The following is an 18,635-nucleotide window of genomic DNA, read 5'->3' as shown; positions in this document are numbered from 1 at the left end:
ATTGCATTTTTGTGAAGGATTTTTGTTAGAGATCACATTCAGAATGATTATCAAAACATACACAGAGTTTTAAATTAGTAAATAACTATTTTGCTTCATTTTTTCATAAATTGGGTAAGTTTCCAACTAGTGGATAATTGCAGTATTACATATTACCATATAAATTAATCAAAAACACGTTTTTTTTTGTGCAATTTTTTTTCCCTTAACTTCTTTAACTCTGGGACCCTGTACCGGGTCCAGAATTATCTTATTTTGACTTAATATAAAATATTCCTGTAATTTGTAATGGTCTATCATGGACCCAGTACCACATATGAGATACTGTTTGAAAGCTTAGAGTCTCTACTTTCTGCAGATATGCATCACTTTGAGATATCTTTTACTGTAAGAAAGTTATTAACACTTAATTGACACTATCACCCCCCACAATTTTTTATATGATTTTAATATTCACGTATTTCATATTTTTCAAGTATGACCAACATAGGCAAGTCTTATATCAAATGAAAGCTCTCATTCTCAGGAATAAGGCTACATCGTTATTTTTGTTCTATTATTATCACATATTCAACAATCGTCGAATGAATAATGAGATAAAATATGGTCTTTTGTAAACATATGGGAAACTTGAGTGTGAACTGCCTCAGATAGCACAGATAGCCACAAATGATACACCATCTTTTATTTTAGGTCCTACTCTAAAGAATGAGTCCATTCACAGCATTTTCTTTGGTTGTGTTAATTAATAATCCCTTGCTATTTATTATATGTGCAAAACAAAAAATTAATATTTATATGAAAAATGTATTTTCACACCCTTCAGTAAAATGAGAATAACTTTTGAATGCGACATGCTAAAGAGTTCATTCTTTTTTTGGGTGTTTACTGTTTGCTGCTGCTAACAACCAGAACTGTCTGCAGTCTGCTAGAACACACAGAACCAGAGTTATACACTATCAAAGACAGTGTTTACAACATAAAAAAAGACAATTTGGTGTTTCATCATATGAAAAACAACATAAATAACAATATTTGTCACAAACAGCAGCTTTTTATGTAACTTCAAAGGGTTTTCTTTAAAATGATATAAAGATATTGCATTTATTCCACTGTATGTGGTTATGGGAGCACTTCAAAGATTTTTAGGCAGAAATTTAATACAAAAAGGGTATTATTCCTCCCTTCAGTTGGAGTAAAATAACTTTTGCATTTATTATGATAGAGAAAAAATTCCTTTTTCCTCTGTAAGCTGGCAATTGCTGGAATCAAACAAAACTGTCTGTAGGTTTCGTTACCACTCAGGGCCAGAGTTATACACTTTTAAATATAGACTTTAGAAAAAAAACATCAAAAAGCGCCTAATTATTTTTGTGTTTATTAGAGGACTGACAACACATACAACCATGTTGACCACTTTTAACAGTGTTTTATGTAATTTCAAAGGGTTTCCTGTAAAATGATACCAAACTTTTGTATGTGCACCACTGCATGTGGGTATGGGAAGCTTTTGAAATTGGGTAGGCCAAATCCAGGCGGAAATCCCCAAAATAGCCTCAGAGTGTAAGAAGTTAATAACTCATCAATGGTGGGAAAAGAGTTAAGATTGTGAAAAAAAAACTAAATTGTGTATAAACTCTTCAATTGCTTGGATATTTGTTAGCCTGCACTCTCAGAATAAAAGGTAGCCTACATGAAGGTACAAAAGTTGTCACTGGGACAGTACCTTATCAAAAAGTACACTTTTGTACCTAAAAGGTACATATTGGTACCTCTAAAGTACATATGTGACCAGTCACGGAAAGTAGGGACACAAGTCGGATCTGGGCATTTTGAGTTATTCACAGATTCTGAAAGTGCAGTTTCTAAGCTTTCCAACGATGTGTAACACATGGAAATCTGATAAGATTTGGAGAAGTTGTGGCCATTTGAATATAGGAACTCAGAAATACTCAAACCGAGTAAATCGAGACGAAAGGGACTCTTCTTTTCAGCTGGGGGAGACAATAGGGCTCATTTACATCTCATTTAGATAAGCCATGCCCCCTGTAAAACCCTTTTTGAGATGTTCTAGCATCATATGTAGTATTTTATGACCAAATGACAACCCGCAAAAATAAACATGACTCTTTTACCTTTGTGGGGATCACAAGTCGAATCCAGTCTGTTTCAGATTATCCAATGTCCATATTTGTCCACAAATGCGTATAATCCGTGAAATATAGATTGTTTACATCAGATTTCGCATGAATGTCTGGTAATACAATATAATATATAATCTGAAGACTATTTAAATCGTAACATGTAAGGGTATATGAGCTTACATTCCGTTAAACACATGAACCCGCCTTCAAAGTTTGTATTTAAAATAGGGAAGTAGTATAATAGATCATCCAAACAGCGCCGTCGAAAACGTGACATCCTTAAGAGAGGTTACCAATGGGTCGCTCGTTCCTCCATCAGCCAATGACTTCATGGAAAATATTGATAGACAAAACATGTAGCCAATTATATGAAGAATACAACTATATCTGTGTAACTTCTGTGTGTTTGGACTCATGCTGCGCTGCAAGAACTGACATACAGATGACGTCAAAGTACCGCGAGAGCGAGTCGAAATTAAACTACTCCGTAAGATTTCTTGAAGAGCTCTCGCGGTACTTTGACGTCATCCGACTGCGGCGCCGCATAAAGTCAGTGACGCGGCTGACGTACGATGCGGCTGACTGTTATTTGTTCCGCCCCAGCTTCTTTTATTTTTCTTTTGTTTTGTGCGCCCGAGCTTTACAGTCTGGGGAGACGCAGGCTATAAGTTTGAAAAAAAAAAAAAACTTAGCAAACATGTCTGAGGAACAGGGCAGCGCGTCACTACAGTCACGTGACTTCACGCTCGAGCCGGAAGAGAAGACAATGCTGAATAAAGTCGTAATTCTGCTATTTTTGGACCAAACTGTATTTTCGATGCATCAACACAATCTTACTGACCCACTGATGTCACATGGACTACTTTGATGATGTTTTTATTAACTTTCTGGACATGGAAACCATACATAGATTTTCAATGAAGGGGAAAGCTCTCGGACTAAATCTAACGATAAAACATCTTAAACTGTGTTCCGAAGATGAACGGAGGTCTTCCGAGTTTAGAACGACATAAGGGTGAGTCATTAATTACATTATTTTCATTTTTGGGCGAACTATCCTTATTTAGTAGTCACGCTGTTCCCTTTGTGGGCGGAGGCGAAAACACAAGCTTATACAGTATGTAAATATACACACAGACAATGACGCCCCCCGCTGCACGCTAGAATCTCCGGAAAAACAAGCCTATTTTAACCGCAAAATGTACGCTTTAAAATATACAAAAACTGCTATCTCAAACATGGAGAGGCTTCTTCGTGATCTCAATTAACAGATTCTGCAATAAAACGAAAATCACAAATTTCGAAAAAAAAACTTTGTTTCTCATTTTCTCGAAACTTGTGCTGCCGACTTGAGTCCCTGGTTTCCGTGACGGGTCACATATGTAAGGAATAATTGATTATTCGAAAATAATGCACAACCAAGGTGGTAATGCAGCACATGGCAACCTAAATTGTACATATTAGGACCTTTTAAAAAGGAAACATCCCAGTAACAAAAAGGTACAAGGTGTGTCTATAAAAATCCAGCTAAAGTCATTTTTTTGCAATCACAATTTTCTACATAAAATCATCCTAAATAACGTACAGTAAAGAACCAGTGTTTTAGTACTCGAGACTCGGTCTTGAGACCATATTTTAATGGTCTTGATCTTGTCATGGAGTCGTGAGCATTTTGACTCGGTCTCGACTCGTACTCTAATACATTTGGAATCGGACTTATTCTCGAGTCCACACGAGTCCCTTTTAAAATATACATTACTGTTTCTTTAAACTGATGTAAGATTGACACAAACAGTGATTGGTGATTTTTTGCGCGCATCAGACTGGGGCGAGGTTTTAGCACTGCCATGACTTTTACCTGTATTATTTATATTTTATTCTTGATTTATATCTTAGAAGAGAAATTAATATGTGGTTGGTGATAATCATTTACACAATTTTAGCTTGATTAACTGATTGTTTCGAATTGAGAATAATTGTATGCACCTGTGTATGGCTGTATTTAAGCTCGCTTCACTCTGAGCGAACACATACCTTGACGAAGGCTATTTGCCGAAACGTTGGTTCTAATAAATAATTTTTGCAAGTAAGTGTGCAGTCACTATTTTTTGTTATATATTTGGATTTATTCTTTTTGACTTGCACCTCGGACGGAGTGCGTTTGTTTCAATTTTTTTAATCATTTACACAATACCATAATAACATTTATTTATTCATTTAAATTTTCAAATATACAGTATTGTTCAAAAGTCTTATGTGTACTCGGTCTTGCCTTGGACTCAACCTTCTCTGGTCTCGGTCTTGACTCGGACTCAAAAAATATATATATTTGGTGAAAATATGTCAAAGATTGAAATCAATGTGAACTTTGATGCTCCTAATCTCAAAATTAGACTTTAGCCTGAATTTTACACACTTGTGTAAAATTGTCAAAAATAATCCCTACTGGTCAGTGGGTCCGTATTCTTTCAAAAAGTGCAGCTTTTCACCTAAAGAGTTCATATTAATAACTTAAAGGTAAATTTTGGTACCAAATGTATACATATCTGTACCTAAATGGTACATATTAGGACCTTTTTAAAGGGTACTGCCCCAATGCCAGCTTGGGTCGATTTTTCTATGATTGTGCAGGGTCATACTGTATTTGTCCAAAACACTTTTTTAGTTCTTCTATTTTAGTAATAAAACATCACATTTATTCACATTTTTCAGAACATACTCCTTTGTGAATACACAATAACATGAGCACAGTATTATGAACTGAAGGAGGTTTGTTTGTTTACCTAAAGCATGTAGCATTAATTCAAAGTTTTGACACTGTTGCTCAGAGAGATCGTCCCTGGACAAGCAAACCGTAAAATATGAACATCTCTGCTTTTGCAGACCCTGACAAATGGCATTGAACTCTGTGTGCTGACTCGTGTAATCTCCTGTAGAAAAGCTGTCAAGGCACCGGGACAAGTGCTGCTGAAATATTGTTGTTGGGTTTAACACGCGCAGATAGAGCTGCAAGGGGAAATAGGTGATGTGTTGTGAGCAACATGATTATTTGTTAGGTCGTGTTATTGAGTGTCGAAAGTGAAGATGCTCTGACCTCTCTCTCTTTCTCTCTCTTTCTCTGTGATCTGTTCAAACACTCAGCACCCAGGGACCAAAAGTTTTAAAGATAATGAGTGTCAGGAACGGAAGAAGAGAGGAAGAGGAAATTTAGAGTATCTTTTGTATCTTATTCTCTCCTACGGTGTATTGTTTTATACTTCCAGCTAAATAAATCAAGCTGCGCTTTTTCGCTTTCCTCGTTTCAGCCTGCCAAACTTTTATAGGGCTGGTTAATGTCCTTTATGGACAGCTCTTGTTTTGTCTTTGTGGACGTAATTGGAAAGCGTTTGGCAGCCTGTTAAGTCTCTATGTGTGGCCAGCAAAAGCTTTATGAAATAAATTAAGATAAAGCTGACATTGCCTTCATTGTATTTAGCAAAGATGGACTTACTTGTGACTGATGTGTGTTTGGTTAAACACAAAAGAGCTTTTCACGGCACAGGATAATTGTTACTTTACCATGTTGGAACCAAAGCGGTCAATTTAATTACAAAATAAAGCAATACAAAATGATTGGGTGACATTTTTCCATCTTGAGCCGTTTGTAAATTGACCATTTCCTTAATATAAGCTTAAAATCGAATGCTTCCCAATAGCCGGGGAAGCAGTTCACACGGGATGTGTTCTTGTGTTTAAAAACAGCTGTATGATGTTTACTCGGCTTAAAAATGTGTACATATGATACTCGCACTAATAATACAACAGTGAGATGTAACTACGTTCTGCAATACACAATTAACTAAGATCTTATACAGGTTTACATAGACTAAAGCTCAATTTATACTTCTGCATGGGAACATACCCTACTATAATGTGAACCTCCCCAAAAATCTAAAATGTTAATTCTATGTAGAGTGCAAGTGCTATGATTGGCCTGCTGTAACCCTACCCTCAGGTCAAATCATCTGCAATATAAAGCGTCACATACTATGCAAAGGACCGCCCGTTGGCCCGGGGCAAGTGTGAGAGATGTTCGGGCCAGTAAAAAGTATTGTCACTTGCCCGATCGGGCCAGTGCTTCACCCTCAGTCACTAAAATATATTTTCATCAATGTATATTATTTAATATCTTGGAAGCAGACATTTGCTTGGGTAAAACAGGACGAAATGATGCAATATTTTGCACAATTTGCTGTCAGTTTACAGGGAAAGCAGAAAAGCTGGGAGCCTTTTTTTTGTTGGAACATGTCTGTTGTATATGTATACTATTATATTTGACTTTTGAATTGTTATTTTTAAATATGTGACACTGACATTTTTTTATTGGGGCCAGCGAAAATTTTGGCAGGGCAAGTGAAAACCTGAACCACTGGCCCAACAGGGCTAGTATAAAAATTATTTGCGTTGAGCCCTGCATACGCTCATATGCTTTTCCGCTTGTGACGGTAGAAACAAAGGAGAATCAAGTTGAGGTGTGACTTTTAACAACTCATGTTGTCACAAAGGTCTCTGTTTATTTGCCACCATTACTGTAGATGCTTCTTCAAACAATGTACAAAACAAACTGCTCCTTCTTTGGCTTTTGCCTTGATACTGTGGGTTACAGCAATAATGCAGCAGCCTGCATGCCGACACATAGTCTCAGTCTCTGATGCATACAGCACACTTATCTGGAAACACTTCAGCATATTTGAAGTCGTCCCCTGATTGGTTGAATTATACAGGATTTCCAGGTGATGTGCGTGTCTCGATTTTTTATGGTTTGCTCATGAAATCTGAAACATGAATGATTGGTTGCTTTATATGTCAGTTATATGGCCGCTTGTGCAGGCCACTCAAAGCAGTCATGATTACTAGACCTACGCAAGGCTAGTCGATGCGGACAATGTCGCAGAAGTATACATGAAAACTGCATATGTAGACTTGAACGTAGAGGATATGCTGAAGTATTAATCATGCTTAACAATGTGCAACAATTGCAGACTGTCATGGTTCTGCCATCTTAACCTTTGGTTAATCCAGTGTTGTGGCAGGATCATGACAGGCCCTTGTTTTGTGTGGGATCACGTGGTCCTAGTATGTGTTTTACTAGACCACGTGTTCCCGGTGTCTTGTCACTTTTACCTCGCTCCCTTGTCACCCTCATTGTTTAATCCATGTCACCTGTTGTCTTCATTAGTTCTCCCCTATTTAAGGTCCTTGTGTTTGTTAGTCTGTGCCTGTTCATTGTTGTTTTATGTATTGTTTCATGCCTTGTTCCATGCCTCGTTATACCTGTGTGAATACTTTGTTAGTTTAGTCTTTTCCCAGTGTATGTTATTTTTGCCCCCTCATGGGTTGTTTATTTTGTTGTTTTTGTCTTTAATAAATTCCCTATTTTTGTACACCCGTGTCTGCACTTGGGTTCTGTCTAACGTATCGTGACACAGACAGAACAGAGAAATTATGTGTTTTGTGTGAACAGTCCCTTTGCCCACCAACAGTGAGGTTAAAAGAGAAAAGTAATATTAAAGTGATATTTTGTCATTTTTGTTTTATCTTTAAGACAAATTTTCAATTATCTTGACTTTTTTGTCTGTAAATATTGTTATGAGATTTATTGGGATTTAATTTGATTGTCATATCGTAATTTGTTTGATTAAAATTTGTAATGGCTTGACAGTCTAAATTAGAAGCACTTCTTTAATATTGGTTATTTCTTTTCTTTCCCTGTGTTAATTAAACCAATATCTGTCCCCTCAGTCTGCTGAATAGTGATGTGTTTTGGAGGCTTTTATTGATCAGGAGACTCACTTCTTTTTAACCGTTGGCAAATTGCTGAGCTCATTGTTTTACTTTTTTACAACATATTATTCAGCAGATTTGGGAGTACGGCAGACACTCCCTAAACTCTCAGATCATGTGTACAGTGCTTGTGTATATTTGTTCTGGTCCAACTGTGTTGGGTAATAGAAAGCAAGACTGATTGTGATGAAGTGCACTGGTGCCTGTTTTACAGGGAAACTAACAGTGCGTTCACACCAGATGCGAATAAGGTGAATAAATTGTGCTATTTAAGCGTAGTTGGAGTTAACTTGAGTTAACTTGCTTCATTAGCATGTGAAATTCAGACGTGAAAACGCTCAATTGCCGGCTTTAGGTAGCTTGTAGTCTCAATATGTGTTTATATGAAGAATTTGGTTCCAAAACGTGATAAACGCTATTTAAAAAAAAAGTGTTACCACCAAAATCTGTATTGTATCAGGTCAGTATGAACTCTTTCACCGCCAGCGTTTTTAAAAAAAGTTGCCAGCCAGCGCCAGCGTTTTTCATGATTTTCACAAAAGTTTAATGTCTTCCAGAAAATGTTCTTCTTCAAATATATAAACATACAATATACCAAATGAAAGAACAAACCCTCTGCTTTCAAACAAAAAAAAAACATCCTAGCTTCAGTAGTTCTTTTGTAATCAGCTTTTGAATATGGGTAGGTTTCTGCAAAAACACCACATTTTGAGCAAAAAGGAGAGTTAATTCCATTTTTGTGATAGACTTTTCATAGATATCCCATTCACAGCGATCTTTAAAACAGACACGGACATGCAGCCGCTTGCCATAGGGCAATACTTCCGGGTTTAAAAAGTTGCGGAACCTAGTGGATAATAGCGGTATTGTGGAAAGACGGAAAAACTCGTCATTGGCGGGGAAGCGTTTTCTCTTGATTGACGAGACATCTCGTCAATGGCGGGGAAAGAGTTAAAAAGTAATTAGTCTTAATTTTACGCAAAATCCAATATCTGCCCTGTTATGATGTCATCTTTTTTCCCAAAACGTGATAAACGCCAGTCCTCCTTCTCTGCCGAATGCAATAAATCCACTCAACAAATGACATTAAGTAAGGAATAATTGACGACGGGCCATTGAATTATAAAAAAATATTGCACACCAAGATGGTAATGCAAAGCGAAGTGCCGTTACACCGCAGGTTTACTGGAAAATAATCAACACCCATAGAACATTTCTCAGCCAATCAGAATACAGCATTCAACAGACCCATGGTAAGTTAAATTGAATACACACAGTATCCTAGTTTTCATCATCTAGTTTGTACTTCGTGATCAACAAACAAACAAAAACAAAATAATACTTTTGATGGCATTGATAAACATGTGGTGGTTTTCTGTGGTGTTGAAGAAACGTAAGCCATCAAAATTGAATAATTTACATGAGAGGCACTCGGGGAAAAAAGGAAAAATGCCGGCTGTTGCTCTCACATGACAGCATGGAGCTTCTGTCATGCTAACACATTGACCCCAGGGGATCTTATAAAAAAACGTTTCATTATTTTACGCAAAGTCAACGAAAATTGAGCAGTAACAATTTTTTTTTTACAGCTAATCACTGTGAGCGTTTTTTACAACTTAACAGATTGTCTGATCTCCTCACTCACGCTTCATTCACGTCTGGTGTGAAAACACCATTAGGAGTGTAAAAAGCCAAGAGAGACTGTAATTTCACGACAGTTATTTGCTGTTGGTCAACGTGAGTTTATAATTCGGCAACAGCAACAATATGGCGAATCCTGTTTAGATATGTTGCTGTTTATGTAGCATGGCTCTGGTTATTTCTTATTCCCAATTTAATTAACTTACTATAGACATTGCCTTGATCATCGGCTGTTTTTAAACAATCGTCTGATGTCCAAAAGTAGGAAAATCTGCTGATAGATCGTATGCTGATGTAGTGCAAAGCAGTTACAGGTGTTGGCACAGGAAATATTTTCTGAAGGCTAGCAGTGGCTCACAGTGAGATTTTTAAGGCATAGCTATCCAAATGTGAGTTGCTTTTAATTTATTAGCCTGTGTTCCTCTGTACAGTATGTGTTTAATATACTTGATAGACGACAGATGTTGGTCATTTATTTTTTACCTGTACAAATATTGTTTTAATGAATGCGCCCTTATTGTGCAGCACATGTTGTTTAATGCATCATTGGTTTCCCCTATTCACCTCTTGCTTGCTTTTTTATGTAATGTAGGTCTGTTCTGCCTTGCCGCCTCATAATCTCTCACTCCCCTGCTTATAAAACGTTATATAAACTAAGCTCTCTCTCTTTCTGTCCTGTCTCTCTCTATATATCTGTCTGTCTGTCTCTTTTAAGAGTGGATTAAAGGTGTCAGAGTTTCATTTGCATGACGGGTTACGCCCGGTGACACGTAAGTCACCTTTAATGGATCTCACTCTTGGGGTATAGGCCAAATGAATTCCTTTACATTACCCTTCACTCCTATTTAATTTCCCACCTATTTCAAATTAGGCCAGATAAGCTCTCACATGTGACAGGTATACCCTTTCTGAAACACACGTGATAAATACAGATACAGAATGTTAAATGAACGCAAAGAGCAGCGTCCGTGTCATACGGGACGATATGCCAGGAAAAGGTTAATAAAATCGCTACATGATGGACTGCGAAGGGCCCGCAGCAAGACAAATGCAGTCATCGGCCCCTGTAGTGTGAGACTTCCAGGTGCCTGCTGTTATCTGGTGGAGCTGCTTCATGATACACGAATACCCTCATGAACCGAATCTGCAATGTGTGGTGAAATGAGGGCATGTAGACACTTAGTCCAAATATTATTTTAATAATGCATTCTTTTTAGCATAAGGAAGGAGGGTGGGTGAATCTCTTTCAGTCTTACTTTCTATCTGACACTACTTGTTTATTCCTCCCGTCTCCCATTTTGTCTAAACATTATTTGCGGCGATCCCTCAGTTTGCATTAGCTCCCTTACTTTCGAATCCTGTTTGAGATTCGCGTCAGGCTCGTGCAGTCGTGCTCCAGTAATGTTTATTTTTCCATTACAGCCTAAACACCCGCAAAGCTGCGACAGCTGCCACTTTCCTAAGGGAAGTGCGAGCAATTTTCTCGGAGCGTGTCGCCGTGATATATCTCCCGCTCTCTCCTTTGACTGAATGTTCTTTACGGTCCTGCCTTTCAAGGGGGGCGACCGGCACCTCCACATCCTGCCAAGCGCCGCTGTTAAATCATGTCGGCTTGTCAGAAGAACAGCCACGTCACATGCCAGTGCGCAAAAATCTAGGTGGGGTGTAGCAAACTCAAAGCAACAGCATGTAGTTTTTTACTCTGCCTATTTTCATTGGTCAGTGTAGCCTGTGCTGTGTATCTGGCCCGTTTGTTGGTATTGATTGTAGGTTTGCTTTTAGCTATACTGTGGCATGTCGGTATTGTAAATGCAGCGTTTTTGGAGACTGTGCATTTGTTTCCCCTTGCTGGAGGGAAGTGAGATCCCAAGCTCTATTGCTCACTCAGTCAAACTGTCTACCTGCTTGTAACACCGGTTGTCATTGGGGAGCGTCTGCTGTTACAGAGTACATAAAAGCAGAAAAGCAATTGATCGTAAGCTTGTCGGCATGTCCAGGCTTTTCACTACTGTTATTGGATGGGGACAGTAGGGGGAGTTAGCAAATTATTGGGGGGTTAGAGTAGAATTGGATCGGGACGTGAAGTAGGCCTATGTCTCCCATGTGAGCTCTTTTATGTCACAAACAGTGCTTTCAATGAGACGTTAGACCATCCAAGACTGGGATCCCATCCCAAATGCCTTCTGGTCCTCGGATGTCGCAATAGTAACCCCCTTTACAAATCATACAATGACAGATAGTACCTTCTGTACGGTCTGGTGTGCTGTATGTTACAGATTTAAATGCAAATCCATATCAAGTGCATTATTTGGGACAGAACATTTGTATCTATAATCTTGTGGTGCTCGCTTCATACAAGATTCATCTTTCAGGTTGTTAAAATGCTGCCTGCCAGATCTCCCTTATTACTGATGTCAGGTTGACAATAGTGAGAAGCACAATTATGTAGAAACTAATGGGCTTTCTGCTTACCCATTCACGGTAGTTGGCCCTTTGATCTCTATGCCATTTTAAATGTGTGCTTTCATGTTTTTTATCAGCTGTCTCTACTCAAGTAGTGTAGTTGCCTCGGATGATCTTCAAGGCTGTGGACAGTAAAACTTCCAAAATGAATCAGTTGATGTTTTTCTATCTTCAAACCGTCATCAGTGGTCTCCTGTGTAGGTAGAGCATGGCATTAACAGTGTAAAAGATTATGGGTTTGAACCATAGACTGTAAAAGAGATGGACATAGTGTCAGTGAAGTCACCCATAGGTTTCTGAAGATCGCTTTTGGAGCCGATAGTAGGCGGGGCCTGTCGTTGCCATCTTGGCCAGGCATCACTCGTGGATATCCGAAAATGGATAAAGAGGCGGGATGTGGGTGAAGCTGAGGTTCGACTGAAGTGATAGCGGTGGCAAGACAACCATCACTCAAGTGGCCACGCCCTAATTATGCTGAACTTTAATGTTGCGTTTACACCAGCCGCGGTAGGGGCGACAAAAATGCGATATTAGCGCGTAGTTGGATGCTTGAACATTTGAGTTCACTCGCTTCATCCGCGCGTGAAATTCTAGTCATTTGAGAAATTCACACTGAAATCCGTGTCATGGGAGGGGCTTCTGCGACTCCGCGGAGACTCTGCCACTCCGCTCACTTTCTGTAATCACGTCACTACTACAGCAAGGTCCTGATTGGTTAACGCGGCGCGGAAATCCACCGAAGTTCAGATTTTTCAACTCGCACGTTTCCCACGGCAACGCTCAATTCACGCGGAACGTGCCACGCCTTCCGTGCGTACCTCGCCGCAGGATAATAATCTGCGTGTAATCTGTGGGTGAAGCTGAGGTGTTTGTTTGCAGAAACCATGTCAGCCTAGCTCGACTGTAGTGATGATAGTGGCAGTTCAACCGTCACTCAAGTGGCCACGCCCTAATTATGCTGAACTTTAATGTTGCGTTTACACCAGCCGCGGTAGGATGCTTGAACATTTGAGTTCACTTGCTTCATCCGCGCGTGAAATTCTAGTCATTCGAGAAATTCCCGCGGAAATCCGTGTCATGGGAGGGGCTTCTGCGACTCTGCGGAGACTCCGCCACTCCGCTCGCTTCCTGTAATCACGTCACTACTACAGCAAGGTCCTGATTGGTCCACGGCAACGCTCAATTCACGCGGAACGCGCCACACCTTCCTTGCGTACCTCGCCGCAGGATAATAATCCGCTTGTAATCGCATCTTTGCATTGACTTAACATGTAAATCACCCGCGCTTGCCGCCTCTACTGTGGCTGGTGTAAATGCAGCATAAGACTTACAATTTATTAAATGGATGAGTTACAAAAAATTCACCCCTTTCACAGTTGTAATGAAGGGCAAAATTAGCTATACAGACCCAAAACAATTTTTATACCAGGCTGTAAACATATTTTTTCTGCTTTAAAGATGGGCATTTAACTCTTTCCCCGCCATTGATGAGTTATCTCGTCAATTAAGAGAAAACGCTTCCCTGCCAATGACTAGAATTTCCAGCTTTCCGCAATACCACTATTATCCACCAGCTGCCACACTTCCGCAACTTTCAAAACCCAGAAGTAACACCTCACATGAAAGAGAAAGAACTCAGTGTATGTTTTAAGGATCATTCTGCATCTGATCTCAATCAAAAGTCCTTCGCAAAAATGGAATTATAGTGTTTTTGAAGAAACCTAGGGTCTGTTCTTTCATTTAATATATTGTATGTTATATATTTGAAGAAGAAAATTTTTCTGGAAGGCATTCAACTTTTGTGAAAATCATGAAAAATGCTGGTGCTGGCTGGCAACTTTTTTTTAAAACACTGGCGGGGAAAGAGTTAACATTGACTCCCATGGGGATTGACTCCCTTTTGGAGCCAGCCTCAAGCGGCCAGTCGATGAATTGCAGTTTAAATCACTTTTATATTGGCTTCATCAAAGAGATCGGAAGGTTGCCCATCGGTTCAAACTCAAAGAACACACAATAAGCAGTTCTTATCATTTGTGATATAAAAAATGTGAGAACTGATTCTCTGTACTGAGAACTGATTACTGTGGTAATAGGGGCTAAAATGAATGAAATGCTACACACAGTTGTCATCCAGAGCTGTAATGCCAATGAGTCAAAGACTTAAACAACAGGAGTTCAGGCCGAGGGCTCAGATGTCTGCCTAAGCTTTCAAGAAGTTGAATTATAGGTCTTTACTCTCAGCTCTTCCTCCTTCTTGTGAAGATTTGTCTTTTTGTTTATGGTTCCCCTGTAAGTATTGATGTAAACCCTCTATAAGCTCTGAAGCATTATATGGGAGGGGTGAAATAAGAGAGGGGGAGATGGTTTTGGTTTTGCTTGAATAACCAGAGAGATGGGTTTGAGGATGAGCTGCTTAATACCATGCACATGCTATCAGCTAAAATAAAGTAAGGTACTATGAAGGAAGCAGATTGCTTGTTGAAATATAAAAACACAAACATATGTACACATAAGTAGGTTTATGATAAAAGAGACGCTCGTGGTTGCCAGATACTCGCCTAATCTCATGTGTAATCAGAGTTTAGTGTTAAGGGAGTGTCTTGCGTGTATTTTGTGAACATGAGCATCTCTTTTATCATAAACCCTTTTGACGCATGTGCAGCATTCACTTATTTTGACAAAACATGTGATGCACATGGTTCAAATGACGCAACAAACACATATTTTGAATTTGAGCCCCTCGGAAGAGCAGTCATTAGCCGCCATTGCTTTAATTTAATCTTTCATTTTTGTGTGTGTTCAAATTATTATTACCTATTGCAATGTTGGGTATATTGTAAATCAGAATGTTTTTTTTTTTTTGCGAAACAACAATATTCATTTCTATCACTTTATCACCCTCTTTAGGAAACATCAATGACTGCACACTGAATTACTACTTCTTCCTCCTGGCGGCCATTCAGGGAGTTACCCTCCTCGTCTTCCTCATCGTATCTGTGAAGTATGACAAACAGAAACCTAAAGCAGGGAGCCACAGAGCCTCTCTGGCCAACTCATGACCACAATCATGAAACACAGCAGTGCTCCTCCACCGCCAAAAAGTGTGCCACGACATTGGCCCTTAGTATTTTAAAAGTGGAGGTAGGCTTTAAAATAATTCACTCAAAACTCAAACCCATTTTATTTTCTTAAACTGACCTTTCACTGGTGACTTTTAATACTTTACAATTTGACCAAAAGCAAGTCAAGTGATCGTTTGCTAAATTGTTTATATATTAAATTAGACAATTCACTCCATCAGCAAACTTTAATATGCATGTTTGTTATAGAGTGTAATTTTTTTGTGCATTTATTCCTTTTTTTTTTATGTTAGTGAATGATTTTATTTACTGAGTCAAAAAAATAGATGTTTTGGAGTTTACAACAGGGGTAAAAAAATGTTTTCTTGAATATTTGGATATTTATTAAATCTTTTGATTGTGGTTTGCACTGAACAAGGTAAGGCTGTACACTGTTGTTTTTACACATCTTGTCAGATGTATTAAAATTTGTCTTTTTGGGCATGTTTGTGGTACTTTTTAAATGGTTTTTAAGCAAGTACTTTTTATTGATTAACACTTCTCTCCATATATGCAGTCTAGGAACTATTTGCACTGTATAATGTTACTGTGGTCACTTATTAATACTAATGTCTACTAAAACAGCAATATGATTTTCTATTCAATATTGAAAATGAGTATCCAGTGAAGTGACTTATTACTGAGTACGTACAGTAACGTCAAGGTAGTTAATTTTAAAACTGAAAATTGTTGTTTAAAAACGCTGTCCTTTAGCACTTCGATTAAACCTGTACCAGATGTATGGCATTATTTGAAATTCTCATTTTCTTAGTATTCTGTGAGCTTGTTTTAATGATTTTGTGTCGTAATGTCAAACCCTTATAATGGTTATATGTTACAAATCATAACATCAGACATCATAATACATTTGCTGGTATTATAATGTTCACTGCTCAGTTGATGTCTTCTACTGCTATCTTTTTGCAAATGCAGTCTTTGTAAGAGTCTTGCTGCTTATTTGTAATAGTCTGTGACTTTTATAGGATTATACCATTCAATGTCTTTTAATAATAAAGAAACCTCAAGGTGAAGTTATGACGTGAAATTAAATTTGTACCAATCTCTGGTATATTTGAAATCATGAATTTTACATTCTGATTTGGCATTGTAGTGTTAACCTGTGTGTCGTGATGCTGCAGGGTGCTGCTTGATGTAAATTAGCATTAACTAAATCTTTTTGGTGACTGATTTAAGTTTTCTTTTGGTAACAACACTTGCATTATGCTTTTTTGTTGATCTTTTTATGTGTTGTCACATGTAGGTAGTTTGTAGGGTTTGAGCAACAGTTTGTCAAAAGTCACAGATTGTGCCTTTAATGCTAAAGTTGACCTCCATCAATGTGATGCATTTCTTACTCTCACCCGTGTTTATCTCAAAAACATAAACAACCTGATAACAATATGATGACTGTTATAAAAATCCTTTAGGTCTGTTTTTGTTATTACACTCTCAGAAAGAAAGGTACAAAAGTTGTCACTAGGGTGGTACCTTTTCAAAAAGTACACATTTTTACCTAAAGGTTGCATATTAGTACCTCAAAGTTACATAATGGTACCAAATGTATACATATTTGTACCTAAATATAAAATTAGACCTTTTAAAATGGTACCATCACAGTGACTGCTTTTTTTTAAATCTGAGAGTGTGTAGAAGGTATACAGTATTTAAAAAGCTTAAAAAATGTTTGCTAAGCAAAGCCATGTTTGTTTTCATAAAATTGTAAATTCTCTTAAACATTTGAGTGTCTATGAAATGAAATACTGTAGTGAATCTATCTTTTCTCTGTATTTCTTGCTTGAAAGGCAATAAATGATCTGTTTTTACTTCATAAATTGCATCTGAGTTTTTGTGTTTGTAATTTATGTTAGAGAGTGAGACGTCTATATATTGTTACATTAAACATTTTCCCGGCTTATAAGGAAACCCTGTAATCTCTCACATTCAATTACATTCCTGTCCAATTTTGTCAGATGGATGAGAAATCTGAACATCACTCTCCACTCAAGCATATCTACTGTAGACTGAGATACAAACAAGTCATTTCCTGCTGAGAGTCTGACCGTCAGTGTCATGTTTAAGCTTCACAATCTTCCTTTCCTCTGTCATTTCTGATTCTAAGTCAGTGTGTTGACACAGCTTATAGATTCCTGCCGTCTCTGAGTTTTTTACAGTCTTCTGCTCTATTCAAAGAAAAGCAGAAGATTTAAAGGTGTAAAGACATATACATGAACACTGTAAAAAGTCCCTTTTGCACTTATATTTTTTAAAGACGAATCAGTTTGAAGACGTACTTAAGTTTATTTCAACTTTCTTGACTAGTGATGAGTCATTATAACCACCAACATTTGAAGTGGATCAAAAAAGTTAATCAAAGATGTTCAAAGACAAGAATTGGTTTTAAGACAACTTTAAATGTTGACTAGTATATTATAAACTTATATCATAAGCTTAAGTTTTATATTAATAATTTAAGCTAACTCAGCTTTATTTTTTAAGTTACAGTAACTCATGAAAATAATAGTACGTTGAAATGACTTGTAAATTCAAGTTGATTAAACTTACAAGTTTAAAGGGACATTCCACTTTTTTGAAAATATGCTCATTTTAGCTCTCCTAGAGTTAAACATTTGAGGTTTACCGTTTTGGAATCCATTCAGCTGATCTGCGGGTCTGGCGCAAGCACTTTTAGCATAGCTTAGCATAATTCATTGAATCTGATTAGACCATTAGCATCACGCTAAAAAATAATCAAAGAGATTTGATATTTTTCCTATTTAAAACTTGACTCTTCTGTAGTTACATCGTGTACTTAGACCGACGTAAAATTAAAAGTTGTGATTTTCCATGCAGATATGGCTAGGAACTATACTCTCATTCTGGCGTAATAATCAAGGACTTTGCTGCCGTAACATGGCTGCAGCAGGTTTATTGATATTACGCACTGCTCGAAAATAGTCCCCTTGGTTACTTTCAATAGCAGGTGACTATTTTCGGGCAGTGCGTAATATCACATGGATTGTGCTAAGTTAGGCTAAAAGTGGTAGCGCCAGCCCCAGAGATCAACTGAATGGATTCCAAAACGGAATCAAATGTTTAACTCTAGAGGAGCTGGAAAATGAACATATTTTCAAAAAAGTGGAATTTCCCTTTAAGTGCAAGCGATCTTTACAGTAATTGATGGTTTATTTGAGCCTGTTACCTGATTAAGATTAAACAGGATCACAATGTTGCTAACACAAGAAAATCTATGATATTTTGCTTTAAATAGCCTATTGCAAATAACAGTCAACAGTTGAACTGAATGCTTACAGTTAACATGTTATTTACAGTACTTTCCACAAGGAAAATGATTAACATACTGAAATATGCAATTTAAATCAGTGATTTGCTGCACAATTGGACATAACAGTCCTTCAATCCAATATCAACCTACACAATAAGCTTT

At 37.8% G+C, this 18,635-nt stretch overlaps 1 protein-coding gene across 1 annotated transcript in view; it reads left to right on the top strand.

Moving 5' to 3' along the window:
• Nucleotides 1–16,819, top strand: part of slc15a4 (solute carrier family 15 member 4) — a 72,602-nt gene extending 55,783 nt beyond the window's left edge. Inside the window, exon 9 of the mRNA XM_065260053.2 lies at nt 14,979–16,819. Coding sequence (XP_065116125.1) covers nt 14,979–15,130 — 152 coding nt within the window. The 3' untranslated portion in view covers nt 15,131–16,819. The remainder of the gene's footprint in view (nt 1–14,978) is intronic.
• Nucleotides 16,820–18,635: the final 1,816 nt, after the last annotated feature.

This window comes from Paramisgurnus dabryanus, chromosome 11 (assembly GCF_030506205.2).
Source record: "Paramisgurnus dabryanus chromosome 11, PD_genome_1.1, whole genome shotgun sequence".
Classification (NCBI taxonomy): domain Eukaryota; kingdom Metazoa; phylum Chordata; class Actinopteri; order Cypriniformes; family Cobitidae; genus Paramisgurnus; species Paramisgurnus dabryanus.
The sequence above is the reverse complement of the archived record's forward strand: the minus strand, read 5'-3'. Positions and strand labels throughout refer to the sequence as shown.